The 19,789-nt window shown below is 42.0% G+C and overlaps 1 protein-coding gene across 1 annotated transcript in view; it reads right to left on the bottom strand.

Annotated features, from left to right (window-relative positions):
- jarid2b (jumonji and AT-rich interaction domain containing 2b) overlaps positions 1-19,789 on the bottom strand; it is a gene marked incomplete at its 3' end in the record, with an annotated part of 104,948 nt that overhangs the window by 24,378 nt on the left and 60,781 nt on the right. Inside the window, exon 4 of the mRNA XM_083899456.1 lies at positions 7,987-8,249. Within this exon, the coding sequence (XP_083755582.1) occupies positions 7,987-8,249 (263 nt within the window). The remainder of the gene's footprint in view (positions 1-7,986; positions 8,250-19,789) is intronic.

The following is a 19,789-nucleotide window of genomic DNA, read 5'->3' as shown; positions in this document are numbered from 1 at the left end:
TTTTCGAGCTCAGTTTAAACGTCGTACTAAAATAAAAAGCTTCCCAAAACACTACAAAGTAGAGTCAGTGGCAATAATAAATCTCTGTTGTGCCTTGGATCACACTTTTTACACAGCAGCTCTGCCAGCTTCTAATATCTCCTCAGAGAGCTGCAGAGAGAGAGAGAAAGAAAAAAAAATAGTGTAGTGGCAGCAGATTCCCTGAGCAGATAATAGAGTTTTTCCTGCTCTCTTTAACTTATAAACAAGGTCTGTGGGGCAGAAGGCAGACGCTAAAAACCAGTGAAATATGGCGTTTATATAATCCACATGGTAGAGGCTATGTCAGGGACGGATTATGTCATCAACTAAGTAACTCAACAGTCTGTGTTTTTCCAAAATAGGAGTCAGATTAGTAACTAGTGATGGGACGATAGCACTTGTCTGTGTGCGATACGATATCAAAAACTACCGATACTGACATTAGTCCGATACAGTCATTTTAGTTAATTCGAACAACACAATTTGTGCCGAGTCATTTCAAACACAATTCTCTGTAATTGTGTCACAGATATTGTTCTCCCAAAAAGAAGAAATTAACAACTCAAACATGACTCAGCTAAAAATGCTTTTGCTGATTTTTATTTACATTTTCACTCTCTGCGAGTCGTGAAGCATGCGATATATGCGGTATATCTGTTCACTATCCTAATATCCGATCCAGTGATTTTAACCAGTATCGGACAGATACTGACCGATACCGATTCCTATCCCTATTAGGAACCGAAATAAGTACCAGATAAAAAGTAACTAAAAGTATAAATAAGTGCAGAGCTGAAACGATTACTCGATTATTAATCAATTACTGAATGAATCAATGAATCAATTTCTGTGATTTTTCAGCTTCTTAAATGTGAATATTTTCTGGTTTCGTTGCTCCATATAACTAAGAAATCTTTAAAAACTGATAAAACTGACCTCATTTCCAGGTTTGACAAACACTGATCAATATTTTTCAACATTTTATGGACCAAATGATTATTTGATTAATCTGGGAACATAATCAACAGATTAATCGATTCTGAAAATAATCGTTAGTCGCAGCCCTAGATAATTGCTTCCCACTATCTGGCAATTACACATAACAAATCAACATACCAGTGCCAATGTTCTGACTACCTGAGGACAACAAGGCCTTTTTTTTCTCCCATTCATCAACATATTTGAGGGTTAGGGGTTTGTGGTGATTTGGAAAATGCTACAATATTTATGTTTATTACTTATGTTATGATGAGAGGTGTTCAAACATATTTCAGTCCATTATGAAACTTGACTTTCTAATATATATCCTCCCGTAACGTGTACCCCAAGATGTGCAAACATGGAGCACAGATACCTCATTTATCTTGGCGACGGAGCAAACAGTCCTAACCAAGACCAAACAAACACACCAAAGGCAGCGCACACACACTGGCCCAATCAGCTCCTAATGACTCGTATCATTAGCTTAATGGCTGTAATTTACTGCCCCAAACAGGGGTCAGCGGGCAAATGGCAAACAGACCTAGAGGGCACCCTGGGGCAGATATGGAAGGAGGCGTGAGTGTATGATTCGGGGTGCAGGGTAAAAAAAAAAAAAAAAGACTTTAAAGTTGGGTATTTGGAGATAAATGCATTTAACACAATGTCCTTAAACATCTGTTCATATGGAATAAAAACTGAAACGAGAGGGACGCACGGATTTTGAAGCTGCAGAAAGACACAGAGAAGCTTAACGCTAGAAGAACAGACATAAACAGATGATGTGATGACAGCACAACTCTATCCTGTGATATACAGCGTCTGAAGATGACCGAAATCAGACCGTCTACAATCCACGAGAGAGGGAGCGAGGAGAAAAGAGGAGACGAACACATAGCTCAAACCCGGATTGTGTGGTCCACTGACCATTTGTATTCAGACCACAGGAGTGGCAGCGAGACTTCTGGGACCAATAACAAGATATTTATTTGATCTAAAAGAAAAAAATAATAATACATAGTTTGCATACACACATACATCTGGACAAAACAGGACTCAATCCTCCACAAAGATCTCCCAACAAGGCTTGATCCCAGTCCCCCAATTACACCGGCTTTTCATGCACCTCGTTCTGACTGCAGCCAAATCATAATTAGGTCTGAAAGAGTCTATTAAGATTGTCATTTTAACGAGGCTTTGAGTTGGGAGGGGCATAATTACAAGCCCTCCATTCTCTGGCTACCCTTCTTTTGTCCGCCTTAACTGGAAGTGAAACAATGAGGAGAATTTAAATACTCAATCAAGAGCGTTTAGCTGTCACCGGGACATGTGGACGTGCGAACTTGGAACAAAAATCCTGTGTGTGTGTGCACGAGGGGGGGGGGGGAGTGTGAGTGCTGTTTTCACAGGAGGTCGGGCAAACGTTGGTTTTCTGGCTCGCAAAAAAGGACCAGTTATCTCTGACGGCTGAGCCGCCGCGCCAAAACTCTTTATCAGTCTCTTAGTGGAGAAAAAGAGAGCGAGAGACCCGGGAAGAGGAGAAAGGATTACATCTCCAATTGACATTCCCGGATGTCACTAAAACCATTAACCTCCACAAATAGCGGGTCTGCTCCCGGAGAAGAATACAGATTCAATTGCCGCCGCGTTGCCAATTTCTCGTCAACAATGTCACACCATCGCACAAACAGTTGCCACACGTTCATCGAACCACAGTTGTACATTAGAAAGAGAGAGAGAGAGAGAGAGATGAGCGCCTGATGTCTGAGGAGAATCTACGTGTCACGGCAGCAAATCACTTCAAATCCTGAGTAGCTGTTGGACTCAGCACTGCTCTCTCACGAGTGAGAATAGTCGAGCAAGGTTTTGAGCCAAGAATAATATCATCAACCAAAACAATGGAGCTGTAAAGACGGACGTCCCTATCTTGATTCCTTTTAACGATTGTAATCCTTAAGTCGTCACGTGCTGAGAACATGGAGGTCTTTGGTTCACTAGGTCAGAGCTTTGGGGTTATGTAAGCAGAGAAAAGACGCCTGACCTCGCTGAACCAGAGCAACAGAGACGGAGAGAGAGAGACAAAGAGACAGAGAGAGAGAGAGACTACGCTGGGTTTGGCAGGCATGGCATAGGACCCACAGGGCAAATAGGTAAATAGGTAAATAGGTAAACATGCCAGGGTTCACTGGTGCTCTGACATGTAGACACATGCACGCAAAAATCACAGGAAAAAAAAAAAAAAAAAAAATCACACTCCTGGAAATGGTCTTCAATAATAGTCTACTTCCAGGAGTTTGTGTGCAGACAGTTATTTATCTACTCCCTAATCTATCCTTATCTTGTCTGTGTCAGTGTGTACACACTATTATATTTGCATGTGTGTGTGTGTGCGCGCACAAACCTGGACTAACTGGTTTTCGCAAACGCATAAATCAAATTGTAGCAGACAAATATTAACACTATTCTAAGCTTAATTCATTTTTAAGACAAATAGTTACTAAAAAAAAAAACACTGCAATGCGGTTAAACCAGAACGATTTCTCCAGCAATTTAACCGTTTCTCAGTTTGAGATGAATCCCCTGAATGACGAGACGAACGTGAAGCACTGCACCACACGACTACACATCCATCCAAGTCTGTTACACTGCTTTATTCTGCCTCGCTCAGTGCTGCCACCCTCCTGTCAGCGGCAACACTGCACCCTCTAGGTTACCAGAGGCAGACGGGGCCAGAGGCAGACTGTCTGGCTACAACCCAAATGGCTTTCTCCATGGATATAAACAGCCCGACTACAGTCTTGGACCACACATAAACACCATTCTGAACACACAGGCAATGATGTGTGTGTGTGTGTGTGCGTGTGTGTGTGTGGAGGATAGAGATGTGTAGCGATACAAATAAAGACTATAGACCCCCAGACAGTGTGGGTGGTGAGCATATATGTCGGTGCGATTCCTCCAACACTGTCAGAAATCTTGTTTTTTCGCTCCACTTTCCGGTTACTCCCACGTTGCATCAGAATAAATCGAGCACCCCTGCTCCTCTCTGGAGGGATTAAAAATAACTTCTCCTCAGATATAGCAACAATACCACCGCCATCAGCCGGGCCAATTAATTTTCATGGAGGAAAAAAAAACAAAAACACAAAACAGACGAATAAAATGCCCTCCGCATTTACAAGCTGATGAAAAAGTGACTTCAGTTCATTTCACTAAGACACAAGAGACTATCGTCCTTTTCTTTGCTCACCTTATTGCTCGACATCCTTCATGTTTTAAGTACTTTTATGTGACCGTCAGAATGATTGATAAAAGCAGCCTTTGGGCTGGACATGCGTAATGTTTACCAGATAAGATAAGCAAATACTGCAGTGGGTGTGTGAGTGTAGGAGTGTGTGTGAGTGTAGGAGTATGTGTTTACACGCGGTGAACGTTTGACCTCGAGCGAAACCCAGAAATCTACTGATTAGGTTTCAGGGTGGAATTGTTGCTTTACAAAAAAAAAAAAAAAAAGAATCAAAAACCTGAAATGGGAAGAAAATTAAGTATCTAATCCCGTAATACAGATGCCAAAAGTTTTAAGGGAGCAGACACGAAGCAGCGTGATGAGTGCAGCGGTCGGATCAACACAAACAAGTGTCCACGTCTTTGAAGGGATTGGAGGTTTCAGATGATATCAAAGCCTCGAATCCCTTTGAAAAGATTAGCCGGGGCAACGCAGACATCCTCACAGGCTGCATCACGTCAAATCACCTGGATGCTGAGCGTGCGCACACACACACACACACACACACACACACACACACAAACTGCTCTCTCTTTCACACACAAACTCATTGACACACAACCTCAAGGGCTCTTCTGACATTCTCCTGTGTCCCTGTCTCAGTAAAGGTCCCGGCATACGGGTCATGCGAGAGGCCAAGGGGAAAAACACAGCAGTCCACACAGGAAAATGTCATCCTCACAGCAAGGACAGTACACACACACACACACACACACACACACAGAGGGAGAGCGCTAAAGTGGGTCTATAAATACAGCAGTAAAGCAGGGAGCAGCAGAGTGGAAAAAGCCCAGTGGAAAACTGTCCAATCGTTAGTTTAGCAGCCGAGCTCTGCAGTTATCATTAATAGAGTCGCTATCTGATCAGCTATCTGACAACACGGCGAGGAGGAATAAGCCTCGCGATGTGCCGCATTTCCAAAGTGAATTCTAAAAGACGCAGAGCAGGGGGAAACTGAGTCAGGACCTGCAGCCACCTGCACCTCATTAGTCTACCACTCCAGGGGGGGGTTGAGGTCACGTCAGCATCCTGAGTTTAGAATAATCTCGACTTCAAAGAAGGTGGCGCATTATATCATTAACCTACGTAACATCCTGGGCCTATTTATGCAAATCAACGACGAGCTTGAGTCAAACCACCAATTACCAGGTTGCTGAATAAATCCTGTGGGGTTTAAACGATATGGGAGTTTTTATGTATAGCAGTCACTTCCTTATAGACTTCAATCCAAATTTGCTTCTTCTTCTTCTTGAAGAAAACGGTTCAGTCTTTCAGAAAAAGGTAAAGAGGATAATACTGAGATAGTTGTTCCATAGAAGTCACAGCCAAGGTTGTCTGAGAAAACTGCCCAAACGTTTTATTATTCAGGCCTTCGGTACGAAACTCACTCTTCTTTTATGTTTCACGATAAAGAGAACGATTTATGACAAAGTGAAGACAAGCACTCAAGGGTCAGTGCTGCTCACTGCCCTCTAACCCAAGTAGAGATTACACAAGTAGTTTCCACATCAGAAATGAGGAGATCACTGTGTGAAAATCTCAGAAAGTTTGATTGAGATCAATGCTTTCTGCCATTTTTACTATGTGTACGCGACACAATCTCTTCAAGCACTTCTGCTGCTGATACATAAAGTTTCACCGGAGTACCACTATTTGTGATTAAAGGTGCAACTAACGATTATTTTCATAATCGATTAATCTGTCTAATATTTCCTCGATGAATTGCTTGGTCCATAAAATGTCAGAAAATCATTGATCAGCGTTTGTCAAACCTGCAAATGACAATGGTCACCACGAACCAAAATTATTCAGTTTTAACAATTTCTTTGTTATGTGGAGCAAAGAAAGGAAGAAACTATTAAACACATTTAAGAAGCTAAAACAATCAGAAATCTTGTTTTAATAATGAAAAAAAGCTTCACACTGATTAATCGATGATCAAAATAACTGATGATTCATTGTTTCAGCTCTAATTTTGATAACATTTTAGTCTTGAGTTAAAGTTAAAAAAAAGTAGCTTGTTTAAAATCAGTAAAAGTTACTTAGTTTAACAAGGTTGGTTTATTTTCTTGTGTCGACACAAATCTCACATTAAGTGTTTTTACTTAAAGGCAAACCTTGACAAATGAAGGTGCTGCCAAAGTAAAATATGTAAACACACAATGCATCAGTCAAAATGGGTCAAAGGTCAAAGGTCAGATTCTAAATGTAGCCAAGGACAGTACTTCCCAAAAAAAACAAGTTTTAAAAATGACTATAAAAGGTTCCACCTTTTTTAATGTAAGGGTTCAAACGCCTTTGGTCTAGAAACTTTCAGAGAAAACCTCATAAGCAGAAGTTGAGCAGCAGCAGCAGAGTTGGACTATAGCCTTGACTGTTTGCTGGCCAGAAAAGCCTTGATCCCAAGTAACACAAGTACTTCATTAACTTCAGAGGAAAAGATAAGTTTTTTTTTTTTTTTTTTTTAAGTTACTGTGAGTATCACTCTGCGATGTGTCGTGTGTGTGTTTTTGTGCCCACAGCCAGTTTATAATAGGAGTGTGATGGTGTCACGTTACCTTAAGAGTTTTCCCTGTTCAAACACAGTGTGAATCATACACACACTCACTCACACACACACACTCCTAATTGCTCTGCTATGGCTTGTGCACTTCATTTGACATCCAAGGTGCTACATAGTGTCGCTGAACAGGTGTAGTATTTGTGTTGTGTGTGTGTGTGTGTGTGACTGAGTGAGTACTGTGCATCAACAGCTGCCGTGGTAGTGGGTGACAGGCAGGGTGTTAAAGAGACAGATAGTTGTTGAAAGGTAGGAGGGGGAGATGTGTAAGCTGATGAAATACAGGATAATCTTAGCCTTGGGCAAGTAGACAGTTATTTGTATAACATAATGTGTGGCTTTTGTGTGTGTGTGTGTGTGTGTGTGTGTGTGTGTGTACGGTGGTGGGTGATTAAAACCCAGACTCAACAATAGTTTTTATATAAACTCTTGAAATTGCTAATGAGCATGTGCGAAATAAAAAGCAGAGCAGAGCGCTTAAACACAGCTCAAGGGTTTGAATAAATGAAGAAAATGACTCTCGGAGAGTGACGTCAGCACCGAGATGCGTATACAGTATGAATGACGAGTCATACGCAGGTCTTTTAAAAAAAAAACAGCTAAACAACAGAGAAATGCACATTTAAAATCATCTCATATCAGAACAGCTTAGACGTCACGGCACGGCTCGACTCAGTTTTATATCGTTTTTCCATTGCTATAGTACAACCTCAACGTGGGCGGAGTCATCACAGCACGGCTGCATGAAACTGCCGTGACGTCGTTTTTAATGCGACGCACACAAACTATTGACCAGCAAAACAGTTATTTTCAATGCAACTGAATCATCAGAATCAGTCAACAGTCACTGAACTGAAATACAGGTGAGCGGGTTGTGATTCGGTTCATGATCGCCGGCTTTCCGCAGTGACGTCGCTAAACACGCCTTTGTTAAATGGTGAGATTTTAGAAATGTCTTTGCTAAATGTTGGAGATTAAGAGGTTATTAAGTTCTGAAGTCTTTTTATCCTTTTTGCCAGAGCAGGTACTAAAAAAGTACCAGGTACTAATTACTAATGGAAAAGCAATAAAAACGAGTCGAGTCGTGCTGGAACTGTGTAGTGGAAAAAACAAAGCGTCATAAGTGTGCATGTGATAATACCTCCATCTTCTCCACTCTTACCTCTGAGGCAGAGGAAGGTGAGGAAGTCCTCCGTCTTGGGCTTGCGCTTGGACAGGTCCTGAATTGAAGAGGACAGAGATGAAGATGCGAGCAATGACAGGGAGGACGCGGAGGGCGCGGCGGCGGATGCGGCGGCGGCGACGGCGGTGTTCAGGCTGACCGGTTCGGCCACCTTGACGGGCGTCGTGCTGGGCGAGTTGGGCTGCGACTGGGCGAACTTCCTCTGAGCCTGGAGCCGAGGTCTGCGGGGGAGAGAGGAGCGAAAGGAAGGAGAGTGTGTGAGAATCTGGCATTCAATTACAGTCGAGCGCCACGACATAACTGCCGTGACTGCTCGAGATAATGGAGGGCGTTGTGCAGTTTGTCAGATTTTATGCTCCATGTCCACGAGAAATAAGCACTTTGTACAATAAATCCCACTAATTTCAACAATCAGATAATAATACACATTAATATGACATATGACAGGTTTGTGTACGAGTGAATATGTTGCTGTTATAATTTACAAATCGACCACAGAGGAAAAGCTCATTAAAATCACATTGTAATCATTCTCGCATGTATATGACGTTCACTTGAATGTGCAGGCACTCATTCAGAAGGTAAGTGCGTGTACATTTTATGCTTATTTTGGCATGGCTAAATTACACACTGCCCAAATCTGCATGGTCACACATACTCGCACGTTCAGTGGCTGGCGCTTTATTTGTGATCAGCTCCAGCGGAAAAGATAATTAAGCCGTCTTTAGAGCAAAGCGAGAGCCGACAGTGGCAGCTGATAATAACCAAATATACAGGAACCATCTGCCAAAAACAACTACAGCAGTCTGGGAGCAACTTAAGACGTTTTCCCCTCTTTATCTTTCTGTCTCACTTCATCTTCTTCTCATTTACTCCTGTCTCTATTCTCACATCGACCATTTTATCCCCCCCCCCCTTTCCCGTCCTCCACCACCTCTCTTCTCCCTCAGTCCACTCCTGGTGATTTTGCGCCTGCTCTTCATTGCCGTCCACAAAGCCTTTAAAGATGTGTCTCTCGTTTTTTTTCTCTCTCTGCTCGTCTCTTTTCTCTCTTTATGTGCATCAGTGCAGGCGAGGGGGGGGGGGGGCTGAGAGAAAGCTATGGATGTGCCAGTCACACCACCTTCTTTGTACACCACACACACACACGACTGCAAGTTACCTCAATTGATCAGTGCTGCTGCCTCCGTGTGTGTGTGTGTGCACGCACCTGAGTTACGCTCTAAATGTTGAGGAGAGGCGATAGAAGCAATGTGATATCCTGGTTTTATTTGTCAATTTTCTACGGCCATGGCTGAAGTAAAGGGAAGATAGGATCATGTCTGGAGAACACCCACAATGGATTTGGCGCAGCCGCCGAGAGGTGCCGAGTTCCGATTACACTTCAATCAGAAAACAGCGCGGTGTCAAAACGTGTCAATTTCCTGTCCCGACACGGGCGTAAGCTCAATATGTGAGATATTGGGAGATGATTGCACACACATACACACACGCACGCGCGTGCACACACAAAAAAAAGGTGAGAACACTGAAAAACAGCCGTTTGCACACTGTGCTCCGTTTGTTTACAGTCAACACTCTAAATAAAATCATACCACTGTTATCGTCGTCAGCATTTAGGAGCTCCAATTTAACAACACACACACAGAAAAATGTAATCAGCTTTCATTTTTGTGCAAACAAATACAAATATGTCCAAACACTGATCCGTGTTCTCACCAAGTTTCTCTTTCAGACGCCAAAGACTGAATCTAAGGTATTTTAAAGCTGCCTTTATCAGCATTTAATGAGAAGATGGGTATGTACAGGAGGTACCGTTTACTCCTTGTGTTGCATAACAAAGAACAAAAAGGAGCAAATTAAGAGTATTTAAGAACATCCCATTACTGAAATGGGGGGAATATGGTGAAAGCACGAGTTGCCCAACAGTTTAGATGAGGAATCTTGTGTTTCTGACTCAAAGGAAGATTAAAAGACTGGATACAAAAAAGAGAAAGAGAGAGAGAGAGGGGTGCATGGAAAAGGGGTGCAGGAGTGAGTGTGAGAGGTAGAAACGCATCCTGTTCACTTCACACATCCACGTTACGTCTGCTCGTCTTTTGTCGTTGCCTAACTTAAGAGACGGCAGATGCAATCACACACTTACGCTCTTGCTTACATGTTTTTTTCACCATAGTATAAACTCCACAAGGGATGGATGATGCAGGGAAAAGTGACAGGGAGGAAGAATATGCAGGGATAGAGTGGGGGGGCAGAGGGAGGGAAGTTGAAAGCAGCGAGGTTTGCGTGACTGGGACAGATAGTGTGTGAGGAGATAAGAGAGAGAGAGAGAGGGGAAGGAAATGGTGGGAGAAATAAAGACAGAGCGTATACGCGGAGACAATGAAATCACAGTGAGGTAATTAACCACAAATATTTCACACATCCTTTTAAGCAATTTGACACGGCGCCTTTTTTATGCTTCCTCCTATATGTATCGACTTTGTTGGAGAGGGAAAAATCTTTTTTTGGTTTTATGAGGCGATAGCTCACAACAGCAACGCCGGTTTGTGCGGGGAATGCCTCCTTAAAAGTGGCCGTATGGTTCCTGACTGCTCAGTCATCGGAGATTCCTGCAGGCAAACGCGGCTCTCTCATTATCCTGCAAACGTCCCTTTCATGTTCAAGTGAATCACTCCTTTATTTCACCCTCTTCCCCTTTGGTGTCCCGTAATTTGTCAGCAGACAGAACATCACTCAGTGTCACCGCGAGTGAGGACACGGACGCTTGTAGACTTAACGGAACCTTTAAAAAGGGGACAGTTTATTGTTAAACACAACCCCTGCAAACCAGCGTCTCCTCCCTGCGCCTTTATAAAAAAAAATAGCTGGGTGTCGAGCGACGGCTTAAGGTGGCGTTATCGCGGCCGAGTGTGAACATCTGTATGTACGACGTGCGGCCAGCTAACCTGGTCCTGTCATCCCATAAATTCAATTATCTGCGATTTAGTATCAGCGAGGAGGAAGGGATGCAGACTCATCTGTGCAATGAAGACTTTCTAAACAGCAGCAGCACCAGAGGGGGGGACTGGGCTCGTCATAAAAGCCTCTATGGTAAGCCAAACCCCTGGATAGCTTTATTGCTTCAGTCTGAGATGAATAGTATCCAATTTAACTGCTTAAAGAGAGAGAGAGACAGACGGACAGAGGGGGTAACTCACGCTCACGAACACACACACACACACACACAAAAGGCAGAAATAACCACAAGCAACTGTGTAACAAATGAAGATTGGGAAAGATGAGCTAATAAAGCAATGTGCTTACTACATCCTGTCTAGACAGACACCGGCGTCACCGAAGAGCCTCAGGTCTTCCTGGGACAATCCTGTGTTATCTCTTACCTATTTAATAACATGGGATATGTGCTGGGGAGTCTTTACCAAACTCTGATAAGAGTAGTGCACAGTAACCGGACGATATACTCAAAAGTTTGGGGTCACCTATACAATTTTTGTTTGTGTTTTCCGTTAAAAGTCACACTTTTATTCATCAAAAGAGTTGCAAAATGAATAGAAAATATTGTCAAGACATTAACAAGATTAGAAATAATGATTATTTATTCAAAATAATAATTTTGCCCTTTTTCAGCTGTGCTAACATCATTGCACAAGGGTTTTCTAATCATCCAATAGTCTTCTAACGTGATTAGCAAACACAATGTACCATTAGAACACTGGAGAGATGGTTGCTGGAAATAGGCCTCTATACACCTATGTACATATTCCATTAAAAACCAGACGTTTGCAGCTAGAATAGTCGTTTACCACATTAACAATGTATAGAGTGTATTTCTGATTAGTTTCATGTAATATTCACTGAAAAAAAGTAGTTTTCCTTCAAAAATAAGGAAGTTTCTAAGTGACCCCAAACTTTTGAACGGTAGTGTATGCTGTATACATGTATGTATCAACCGGAACTACGGTACCAAGAAGCTGACGTCACAAACGTGCGACGCACTGGCTGAATCTCGTCTGCGATTGGAAGTCCTGGGTATATTGGGCTCAAAACTCTATTTCTCTGCCTTTCCAGTATCCATCGATCCATCTTCTACCTCTTTATCCTCCAGATGAGGATCAGCCGACATGGGGGCGAAATGCGGGGTCACACCCTGGACAAATCGCCGGTCCATATTTTTAAAATTTTCTAGATGTCAAGAACGGTAGTCTTTGCGGTGATGACAAATGTACGCATGCCAAACCCTGCGGTGGAAGGGTTACAAGATGTAATACAAATTCTATATCTCTAAGCAGAGGCAGAGGAAGTCATAAATAAACAACAGCACCCCACAAACCATCAACAGCTTGTAACAATCAATTCATTTAAAAGGCACCAGGCATCGACTACTGTTGTTCTTCATCATTACGAAGTACATTAGCGCACGAAGCAGGATTATGTTGTTAAAAAAAATATTACTACGCTATAGGTCATATTACCAAAGGTCACGACTACAGAGCCATATCTCTTTAACAGCAAGAGATGAGACGACGAAACGGTGAGCGGGATAATTAACACACACACACACACACACACACACACACACACACACACACACACACACACACACACACACACACACACACACACACACACACACACACACACACACACACACACACACACACACACACACACACACACCAAACAGACACACATCAAGAGTCTCAACGCGCAGGTAAATATTGAGAAATCAGCAAGGGAGTAATTTGCAATGACAAGACTGTTTTTTTCTAAGTGCTTCCACTGAACTGGGGGTAACATGAGCTTCTGTTATAGCTCTGCGTCTGCCCAGAAGAGGCCTATGTGTGTGTGTGTGTGTGTGTGTGTGTAAGCCAAGGGTACACTATGTTCCCAAGTGTGTCAGGGTAGGCTATAGAATACTCATTGGTCTGGAGCCAGAGATGAAAAAGTGAGGCTTACGCAAGTTAAAATTAGAGTGATTGCCCTGATTGAAGGAGAACGAGAGGAGAGCTGCACAGACCCACGGAGAGAAAAGAAAAGGGGGAACTGAGATTCAACAGCAGCAGGAAAAAAAAAAAAAAGCACAGAGATTATGACAGGATGTCCTCATTCATCCCTTTCTAATCCACCTTTCATCCATCCCTTCCTCCCTCCATCGCTTTACAGCCACCCACCTCCCCCCAAAGCCATTTACCCTTCAAAGAGCTACTCTAATGTCTAATATTACGCATGCCACTGTAGCTGCCGGAGCATTGATTATCTCCGAGAGAGACAGAGGGAGAAACTCCGGTCCCGGGAAAAGGAAGATGAAAAGGTCAAGAGTACAGGAAGTGGATAAAGGACGTTTGTGATATTTTTTGTTTTTTTTTCTCTCGCGCAAAAGTTAAAATTTAAAAATGTGGTGGAGGTGGTGATGAAAAGAACGGGGGACACAGACCAAACACACACAGACAAACGTTTAACAAATGAGTTCACTCAATGCTGATTAAACCTATAATGACTCTTTTTTTCCATTTTATATCAAGATAGATGAACAGCAACGTTGTGCAAGTTAAGCTAAGCGAGACACCTGAAAACACGTCCATGAAAAGTCTCGGAAAGTGAATTCCACTGCAAAAAAAAAAAAACCTGGTTGCTCAGCAGTTCAACAGCCCACCCCCTCTGCGCTCAATCAGGCCTGATAGTATTGATTCACAGAGCCGCTTTTCAGATGAAGGAAGCAGGAAACGCAAACAGGTTACACTGTTACTGTTCACAAAGACCGAACCAAGGCAGAATAAGAACATCAACAACGCCAGAAAACGCTAAAGGTTATGCTTTACAGCTTCAGGCTCTCCGAAGACAGTGATGCTGCTGGTCAGTAACTGACCCCCATCACTGACCCCTCTCTAAGAAGGGAGGCCAATATTAAAAAAAAAAAGCACAACTCCTTTTCCCTCGAAACATTGTCCAAACTGGCTCCATAAACCAGTTTAACTTAAGCCAAAAACACACCAGCAGGGCGCTGGAAACTAGCTGACTCAGCACATCTGTGGATTTATGCATGGACTGTTGACTGAGGCCTATTTATGAAAAACGCTTATTAATTCATTTGTGCATTAAATACTTGTAATTATAGGATATAATGGGGAAAAAAGTTAAAATGCCAATTAGGGCCAGGCTGATTTTTTAAAACAGGGGCCTCACGTTCTTGTTTTGATTTTTTAAATTGCTCAAGTATTAACTTGAATCTTGACGCAACAAACCACAAACCAAAATACCAAATAAATCTTGAACTGCATAGACATCTAAATCAAAAAAAAAGGTTTACATTTTTGAATGAATGACTGAGTGAGGAGGCCTTTAATGACGTATACGTCTGTGGTTCCGGGGTCACATACTGTACAGCCTTACTGACCCTTTGTTAAATGATGCCCAGGTCGTTCACAGTGGAGCCGTGGCTGTGATTTGTGCCCGTGTGCTTCGGTTTCAGACATTTGCAGCACCAGTTAAAATGCGATACGTCCACTCAGTTCTGGTGAGTGGAACGTGAGCCAGCGAGTGCTGGTGTTGATTTGTGCTGATGTGTCGAACCTCAAACTAATAGCTTTTGGCACACAGAACAATGTGAAGGTCCAAAAAAATGTACTTAGTGGGAAAAAATAACTGCATCTTAGTTGCGTTCATCATTACAAATGTCAACATTATATATATATATATATAACTTATATTATAAGAGAGAAGTTTTAACACCGCTCAAGTGCACTTTTACTGTAATTGCCGTAATTAAGAGCCGGTTTGTGCCAGTGGGAAAATTCCAACGGTTTCTGAAAGCTGAGAAGTTGCAAGTCAAAGCCAACATGTGGTTATTACGGTAATTTCCCTCTTGCTGTTGCATTAAGCTGGAGGATCAGCATCTTTGTCACAAAATCAGAAACAAATGTTATTTTAAATATGTTTTATACTGTTCAAATATTTAACACACAAAAGCTGGTGTTCAGGTAAAATACAGTGTTTTTAAATAAAATGTTTTGTTTTTCTTAATTTTTTTAAATGGTTACCATTTTAAAATATTGCATTAAGTTGTAAATGACTGCCAGATATCGAAAGATATCCTGGAAAAAAGGGGAACAGGACATTTCCTGGCCCTTTTATGGTTAAAATAAACAAAACAAAAAAGAGTCCTTAGGTGTTAAAGGGCCAATAAAAGGTATAATGGCAACTAAAAGAAAATTGCCTTATTCTCTGCATTTGACATGTACACAATATGCCATCATAGACTGAAAGGTCTTTCCTCAAGATACAACTGTATATTTGTATAAATTAAACATATCTCAGAAACCATAAACTACTCTTCAAGCTATCAGACACGTTCAAAATCCAGAGCCGTGAGCGTGTCCACACTGTGTCCAGCCTTTGAGCGACGTTGGCGTGAGACAGCGCTCAAGTCAGACTCTGTGTTCCTTCCCCACGGTAAAGGTTATTGTGCGAGTTGAGGAGCACTGATCCAGAGTCTGTACCTTAGGGACAATGCTAATTGGCTCCAGATGGCCCACATGGTCGTCATAGAGGGCTATCTCACTCTGCATCTGGCACTGAGTGCATGTGTGTGTGTGTGTGTCTATATTCCATTGGAGCGACCAAAATGTACATGTTTATGTTTATGAATGAAAGATCTATGAGTTTTTAAAAAGACGATTCCTCACAATGCCTCTGAATGCTCACGTTACATTTATTACTGTGTATATATATTCACATGTGTCTGGCAGTGTGTTCCGATCAAATCCATCAGTACATAAACTGGGAAACAACTCTGTTTCAAAATGCTACGCTGTAACTGACACCGCGTGTGTGTGTGTTACAGGACGAAACTAAATGCCAAGGATGCTGCGTTTTGTTGCATCGCTTAGAGCAGAAACCTTAATTGTTACCTTCCAGTGTGGCATGTAAATAAAAAAAACATGAAGAAAATAAATCAGCTGGTGCTTCACATGTTCTCTCCACTTCTCACACATAATAACATTCACAATCGATCATTCACGTTACTGTCTGCATGTTTTTAGAAGCCAGATAATGTCCTTGCACCGAGCTGAACCACTGACCCAGTGACCTTCACACATGTGCAAAACCAAATCTATGCACACAAAAACATAAATAAACACAAATCATCCGTCACGGAGTCAAGTCAAGTCCCTACAAGAGCACAAACACAAAAGTCCACTTATTACTCACTATATAGGTCACTATGACAGGCCCTAATAACCGTGATAGTGATGCATATGCAGCGGCTCTTCTGTATATTTTGTCAGCATATGTTTTTAGCACTCAACTGCTCTGTGTTGACATCAAGATAAATGTGAGTCGGTGTTATAAAAAGACGCTGCTCCGTGACAACTATACGCTTCACGTAGTCATGGTTAAAGGCTGATATTCATTTCAGATAAAAGATACAAGAAGGACCGGGTGCATTTTTTTTAAATATAACCTTGGCCTCACATTCGACCGCTTCTTATTCTTCTTCTTCTTCTTTTGTTATTGAATGAAACAAAGAGAGCGGAGATGGCCTGATAGGCAGATGTGGAGAGAAAAAGTCATCTTGACAATAGATCAAGCTCGGCTTTAATTCCTTGAATATATAAATGCTATATTAGGTCACATGGAAGTCACACATTGTTCCCTTTCTCACCTAAAAATGCTAATGTATATAAAGTGGCGACTAATTTCACTCGCTTAAATTCATAACACCAAAAGCATGAACAAGTACTTTGTGTTTCCGTGTCTCTCACGGCTGAAAAAGGAGAAGCCGAAATACCAGCATCGAGAAATGCTTTGTTACTAATTAGGTTCCACCACTCTAATCAGCCATGGGAGTGGCTGACCACAGCCACCTTAGGTCTATAAACATCAGAAATGTCACTGTTTGCTCTGAGCAATCAGGCTAATTTAAACTGAGCTCACATTCAAAACCAGTCTGAGAGCTTGAGTGAACTCATTTCCTCATCTGGAGGCTGCAGATACTGAAGTATGCGGCTCAAATGCTGAGCTGCTGTCTCTAAAGTCGTATGCAATAGTCCGCCAGACTTTGTACGATTGGGAGTTGCAACATTCAGCCAGTCTGAGATTGCTTTCACACTTTGGTGAAACGAACCAAACCTTTTGACTAACGTATTCCCCTCCTCGCCTGAGGTGGCGCTGCATCAAGAATTACAGAAGGAGAAGACGAGACAAAAAATGAACAAGAAAACTCGCTCATCTGTTAATCTGGTTAACGCAGGACAACTTCTGTTCCTCCACATCAGAGCAAAACATGGAGCTGCATCAAATCCTATGGTTTTATGCCATAGCGTCAACTATGTTGATAATAGATTAATCAGTTTGAAGCTTTTTTTTTCATTATTAAAACAAGATTTGTGATCATTTTAGCTTCTTAAATGTGAATATTTTCTTAGTTTCTTTGCTTCACATACCAAAGAAATCATTAAAACTGAATCATTTTAGTTTGTGGACAAAACAAAACATTGGAGAACATTGTCATTTTCAGGTTTGACAAACACTGATGGTTAGTTGCAGCTCTAGAAGATACGACACATGCAACAATGCTGCGACAATGGGCTCAGATATTTTTCCTGGCTGTCGTCGTTCTACAATCATGAATGTTTTGGTTGTGTTGTACCCACAACACAATGGTTGTGTTGCCATTTGTTGCAGCCATTTGTTGCATTTGCATTGGTTGCGCATTCACACAAAACAAACTCGGATACAAACTCGGATTCTAATTCGAAGGTTTGGTGTGAATGCAGCTTCATACACTATTCAATAGGTTTTTAAAATGTGGGAATGTGACATTTACTCCCAGGTCCAATTGCAGTGCACCTGCAACTTCCTTCCCTTCCTTTTCCCATCGTCATGGTATCCTGTGCACCAGCTATCAAAACAACCGCGCGATCAGATTTAATATGATTCGGTACATGTGATTTTAAGGTTATTAGAACACACACTCACACATGTATATACACACACACGCCCTGGCTCATGAGTGCATGTTCTGTGTCTTTCCACTTTAATGAGGATTCCCAGGTTGAGATGACAACACTGACCCTCACAGTGGGTCAGCGCCTGTGCAGTGGACCACAGGCTGAGATTTCTGAGAACTAGACGGGAATTATCTAAAAATGTGATTATTACATTATTATCTAAAACAATAATAATCCATAAGATATTAATGATGACTGCGGTCGTTTGTAGTCCCTCGGGGAGTTATCGTTTTTCGTCTGATTCGGGCGCCTGAAGACAGCACAGGCTGTACAGACTATAAAACCCCATGAGGCAAATGTGTGATGTTGAGCAATAATAATAATAAAAGAAAAAAAAGAATCGACTTGCCCTTGGCTAACAACAGGCCGTCTAACAGTGTACAGTAAACACATTGAAGCATTTAAGACTTTCCTTTTGAATTACGCCATTAAGAAAAAAAGAAAAGAAAAGGAAGAAGGATCACGCAAACAAGCACTAACACGGCTAATCTGCGCTGCACTCGCGGCGCTAACACTCGTATTTGACAGTGATTATGGGAGTGAGTTTGAGCGCTGAGTGACATTATGCACTGGTGGTAGACGGTTAATGCTCCTTCACCCTTCCATTTCAGCCGAGCAGAAAGCTTTCATAAAGCCGCAGCGAGGCAGCGACAATGAGAGTAGATTTGAAAGGACATTTTGGAGACTTATACCCTGACATGCTGGGGGGGGGATGGAGAGGGATGGAGAGGGGGAAGCCACTGACAGACCCACAATAAAATAAAATAAAGGAAGAAGAGGGAGATTGAAAAACAGAGAAAGAGACCATTTTAACTGGATTGGGAAAAGGAAACATGGTATTTAGTGGTGTCCCAAAGATCGCCTCTATTAGACTGCGAAACCAAAAAAGCTCATTGAACAATCACTCACATCCATGTGCATCTATGAGCCTGTTTATGTGAACACTAAACTGTACAGTAAACTATGTTTAAACATACAGTATATATAGAGGCTTTTTTTCCAGCACAACCTATAGGCAATCTGATGAAAACTATACAAACACACCTGAGCAAAAAAGTACTCAAAATGTTTAAATTCGGTGCAATTTGGAAATGCGTCACCGTTCAAAGTTCACCTGGCTTGTTTTTATGAACAAAAAAAGAAAAGCAAAACAGTCTAATTTTGTGACTTCTGCAGAATTATTGCTACTTTATATCACTACTAAAAACTTTGGCTCAACAACACATAAAGAAAACACACACACCCCCAGGATGTCCATATAAGGAGATGTGTATTATTCCCACGGCAAATCACTAAGGGTGCACCTGCGGCATAGATCCGTGCCGCGTGAGCACTAAGGGTTAATAGGTGTAGGTGTTGCACTGCGTATAAGTTCCTACTGAATAGCATTTAAAGCAAATCAATACACACATTAAGGCCCACTATCGAGTGTGTGGGTGTATGGGTGTGTGTGTGTGTGTGTGCAGGGCTACACACACATACATATAATCCCTCATAAATGGAAATGGTGATTATGCATTACTGACAAGAGTCATTGGTTACGCTAGAGAAGACGTACGTGTGTGTGTGTGTGTGTGTGTGTGTGTGTGTGTGTGTGTGTGTGTGTGTGTGTGTGTGTGTGTGTGTGTGTGTGTGTGTGTGTGTGTGTGTTTGTGTGTGTGTGTGTGTGTGTGCGCGTGTGTGTGTGTACACACACATGCGCACACTTGGAATTCATTAAGTGAAAACAAAACAAGCAGCAGCAGCTG

Source organism: Microchirus variegatus (genome assembly GCF_963457635.1).
Source record: "Microchirus variegatus genome assembly, chromosome: 13".
Taxonomy (NCBI): Eukaryota; Metazoa; Chordata; class Actinopteri; order Pleuronectiformes; family Soleidae; genus Microchirus; species Microchirus variegatus.
Note: the sequence above shows the minus strand (reverse complement) of the source record. Positions and strands in the feature narration are given on the sequence as shown.